Raw genomic sequence first — 4,118 nt, forward strand, 5'->3', positions numbered from 1 at the left:
TGCTCTCAGCCCCGGTCCTCACTCGAGCAGAATTTCTTTTGCCAGCGGGTCCTCCAAATCTCCAAAGCTGCCTGAAGAAAAAACGAACCTGGAGAGCATATTAGAAACTCTGGAGGTGAAGCCATCCTACACGTCCACTCCAGCCTCGGGGAAGCTGCCTCCCAGGAGGATGCTCCGGAAGGCGCAAAGCTTTGACCTGCCGTGCGGCGAGAGCCTGTGGTCGGGCTGCCAGAGGACGCTGAGCGAGCCGGCCAGATACGGCAACACCGGCGTCTTTATTAAGGGGCTGGAGGTGAGCAGCACCGAGCTGGTGGACAGAACTTTCGCCCTGCGGCAGCAAACCTCGCACAGCTGGGCCGCGGATTGTCCCGCCGAGGGACAGAGGGGCTGCCTCTCCGCCGCGGAAGCCAGGAGCTGGGGCAGGTAAGTCACTGTGACACTCGGTGCTCCTCCAGTCCTCGGGGCGGCGTAAAGGATGTTGTTGCTCTCCATCATGGCGTGGTTCCTCTGTGAGAAGGGAGAGGACGGTTCTGAGGCAGAAGGGGGTCTGTGAACATTCAAGGCCAAGGGTTTGCAAGGGGAAATGGGTGTAAGTTGGGCCAGATTGGATATTAGGAAGAATTTCTTTACTGAAAGGGTTGTCAGGCACTGGCACAAGCTGCCCAGGGAGGGAGTCGAGTCCCTGTCCCTGGAGGTGTTTAAGAGACAGGTGGATGTTGTGCTGAGGGACAGGGTTTGGTGGTGCTGATAGGACTGGGACAAAGGTTGGACTCGATCTTGAAGGTCCCTTCCAACCAAAACTATTCTCTGACTCTATGAAACCAAACATTTGGGCACCCAGCAAGCCAGTGGTACAGGTGCAGTGGGAGAGCAGAAGTACAGTGCATCACCCCCCTGCTTTGGGGGGCTTTGTATTTGTCCCTTAGGGGCTGCCATCTCTGTTTGGGTGATCAGCAGCTGGCTTCTGCTTTCTTCTTTTTTCCTTCTCTGTCCCGGGGCTTCTCAACTTAATTGTCCTGTCGCATCGTGCTTAGGCTATGGAGAGCCCAAGGATGTGAGCCGTTGTTGGAAAGGGGGTCAGCTGCTCTTACTGGTAAAGGTTTAAATAAATAACTAAATAAATAAAATTGGTGGCAGAGCTGAGAAAGAGATGCTGGCTGTGGGGTGACCACAGAGCTCCTCCACTGCTTCTGCTCCGGGTCAGGTGGCTGGGGACAGTGAAATCTTCTGCAAGGGACACCTCTCATATCCCAGCGAGTGTCAGGAAATCTGGCTTGGGGGAAAGTGAGAAGCAGGGAAGGGAGGCACACGCTGCAGTAGGTCATGTTTGGTGCTGCACTGCCCCGCAGTGGAAACCTTGAGTACCCGAGGGTGATCCTTGCTGAGGTGTGCAGAGCAACCTGCGCTAGGAACCGCTGTCTGCTGGTGGAATTCGACAAGGTTTTGTTGCCCGCTCTCTTTTTTTACTGGGACAAGCCCAACAGCACCTGGGTCGCGTTCCCCCGGGATTAAAGCCGCAGCCCGCGTCCCTTCAAGGCCGAGTATTTCCTCTTGCAGCAAGCTGCGGCACATCATCGACGAGATGGTGACCACGGAGCGCGAATACGTCCGCTCGCTTTGCTACATCATCGAGAGCTACTTCCCCGAGATGGAGCGCCTCGACCTCCCCCAGGACCTGCGCGGGAAGCGCAGCGTCATTTTTGGGAACCTGGAGAAACTCTACGACTTCCACAGCCAGTACTTCTTGCGAGAGCTCGAGAGCTGCTGCAACCACCCGCTGCGGGACAGCCACTGCTTCCTCCGACACGTAAGGCGTCAGCACCATCCCCTGGGGTTGGGGGACACGGGTTTGGCTCTTGTGACCAGCAATGCCTCGACGTTTGGCTGCTCACCTGCACGTCAGTGGCGCTTTGGGAGCAGGAAGGGTTCCCTGAGCTGGGTTGGTTTGTCCCTGTCACCTCAGCTAGGTTGGACTGGGATGACTCTGAGGCTGAGTCGGGGCAGCAGCAGGTGCTCTTTGCTTTTCCCGTGGCTACCAAAAGGCACTGCCAGGGAAACAAAATATCTGCTCTTAAAATCCTACCTGCTTCTGCAGGGCCACCCCTTACCCTGTCTTCCTTCCGTGGTGTCTTTGGGGAGGGTCTTCAACATACAACACCTGCTGCTTTCATCGGAAAATGCTGCTAGACTGAACCGTGGGGCACCAGTCTTAAGCTCGGCTGCCCTGTGCACATTTGCTGCTACCAGGTGAACGGTGTCTCTTGGGGTACATAAGGGACAAGGGGTAACAGGACAACGCATTAAAGAGTCCTAGCTAGGAGGAGGAAGACAAGAACATTCCCTGTCTCATAATAAGCTTGCAGCAAAGTCGTTCCTGATACCAGAGGAGGCTCTGGTGCGGCCTTGGAGAGGCAGAAGTACCAGAATGACCAACGTGGGGACATGACTGGCACCACGTCCTGGCTGCAGCTCGGTCTCACGTGGGGATCTCTCTTGCAGAAGGACCAGTTTGGGATGTACGCCTTGTACAGCAAGAACAAGCCCAAGTCGGACTCGCTGCTGGCCAGCCACGGGAACACCTTCTTCAAGGTAAATTCCACCGCTTGCATTGCGATGGTTCTTGGTGTTTGGATCGCTGTTTAAACGAGTGCAGCTTTCCTGCTGGAGATGTGTTCAGCCCCACCTCTGCTTTCCTAGCACGGCCCTCCCCATGAGTGTACTTGAGGGGACAGGGGTGCAGGGAGCCCAGCTCACAGCAGGATTGGTCCTACGGCCTCGTGTTTGCCTGCGGAGCCAACAGTCAGGAAAGGCGCGGGTGTTGGTGCCTGCCTGGAGGTACAGGCTTCTCCACAGGAAGCTGCTGCTTTCCCTCACTGCTGCATCTCTCAGTTCAAGCAGGTGCAGCTTGGGGATAAGATGGACCTGGCCTCCTACCTGCTGAAACCCATCCAGCGGATGAGCAAATACGCGCTGCTGCTGAAGGACCTGATCAAGGAGTGCAGCGAGGCGCAGGAGCAGGAGCTGGGCTACCTGCGTGCAGCTGAGGAGATGGTGAAGTTTCAGCTCCGTCACGGCAACGACCTGCTGGCCATGGATGCCATCCGCGACTGCGACGTACGTGCCGGTGTCCTCCCCTGCCTGGGGGTGGGGGCAGAGCCACACTTCTTCCCCTTCTTTAGACAGGTGGTCTTTGGTTCGTAGGGTGAGCCTCCCCTCAAATTCCCGCAGCGACCAGGGTGCCAACTCCCCGGTACAGCGTAGCAGGGCTCCAGAGTGTCCTGATTTGAGAGCACCAGGGTGAAAGGTGCACAGAGCAAGGGAACAGCAGGGCTTGGAGGTCAGCTAGGTGAGACTTGAAGGAGAGGTCTGTGAGGTGCTGGAGGAGGAGAGAAACCCCCGGGCTCAGGGTGGAGGAAGATGGATCTGAGACAGGAAGAACTGAGGGCCTGGCCTGACCCAGATGTGCTCTCGGTGATTTGATGGCTCCTCTTCAGCTCTCTTCCCCCAAGAGAAAGCTCTGGCTGCTACCCCCAGCTGCCACCTCAGAGCATTGTCCCAGGACTGCAGAGGATGACAGGGAGAGGGTCATCTGTGGGTGATGCCTGGGAGGAAGGTGAAGCTCTCCCGAGTTGTTTCGGCCTGGTGTGGCCTCTAGCAATGCCACGCAGCCCTGCCTCTTCAAGAGCCCTCCCAAGGTGTCAGGTCACTCCCATTTCTTCACCTCCTGGGCCACTGCTCCTCAAGTCCAGGCCTGGGGTAGCCCGGACCTGCTCTCGCTGGGCTCTTACTGGGATGTTCCGTGTGTGCAGGTGAACCTGAAGGAGCAGGGGCAGCTGGTGCGGCAGGACGAGTTCACCATCTGGTTGGGCCGTAAGAAGTGCCAGCGACACGTCTTCCTCTTCGAGGACCTCATCCTGTTCAGCAAGCCCAAGAGGATCGAGGGTGGCTTCGACGTGTATATCTACAAGCGCTCCTTCAAGGTAAGGGCAGCCCTGCAGCTCCCTGCTGAGCAGGAGGTGTCCGTGGCTGGTTTCCCCATGGACACATGGCTCTGAAATGAAGAGCAGGAGCACCTTCAGCAGAAGAGCTCCTCCCACCACTGCTGAGCCTTCTCCAGA

The 4,118-nt window shown here is 57.2% G+C and overlaps 1 protein-coding gene across 1 annotated transcript in view; it reads left to right on the top strand.

The window, feature by feature from the left end:
- The window catches only part of LOC104281132 (pleckstrin homology domain-containing family G member 4B-like), a gene marked incomplete at both ends in the record, with an annotated part of 38,269 nt that overhangs the window by 33,682 nt on the left and 469 nt on the right, over positions 1 to 4,118 (top strand). Inside the window, 5 exon segments of the mRNA XM_009879031.1 lie at positions 68 to 423; positions 1,558 to 1,807; positions 2,500 to 2,589; positions 2,890 to 3,114; positions 3,810 to 3,980. Of these exon segments, the coding sequence (XP_009877333.1) occupies positions 68 to 423; positions 1,558 to 1,807; positions 2,500 to 2,589; positions 2,890 to 3,114; positions 3,810 to 3,980 (1,092 nt within the window).

This window comes from Apaloderma vittatum, unplaced genomic scaffold (genome assembly GCF_000703405.1).
Source record: "Apaloderma vittatum isolate BGI_N311 unplaced genomic scaffold, ASM70340v1 scaffold21271, whole genome shotgun sequence".
Lineage (NCBI taxonomy): Eukaryota > Metazoa > Chordata > Aves > Trogoniformes > Trogonidae > Apaloderma > Apaloderma vittatum.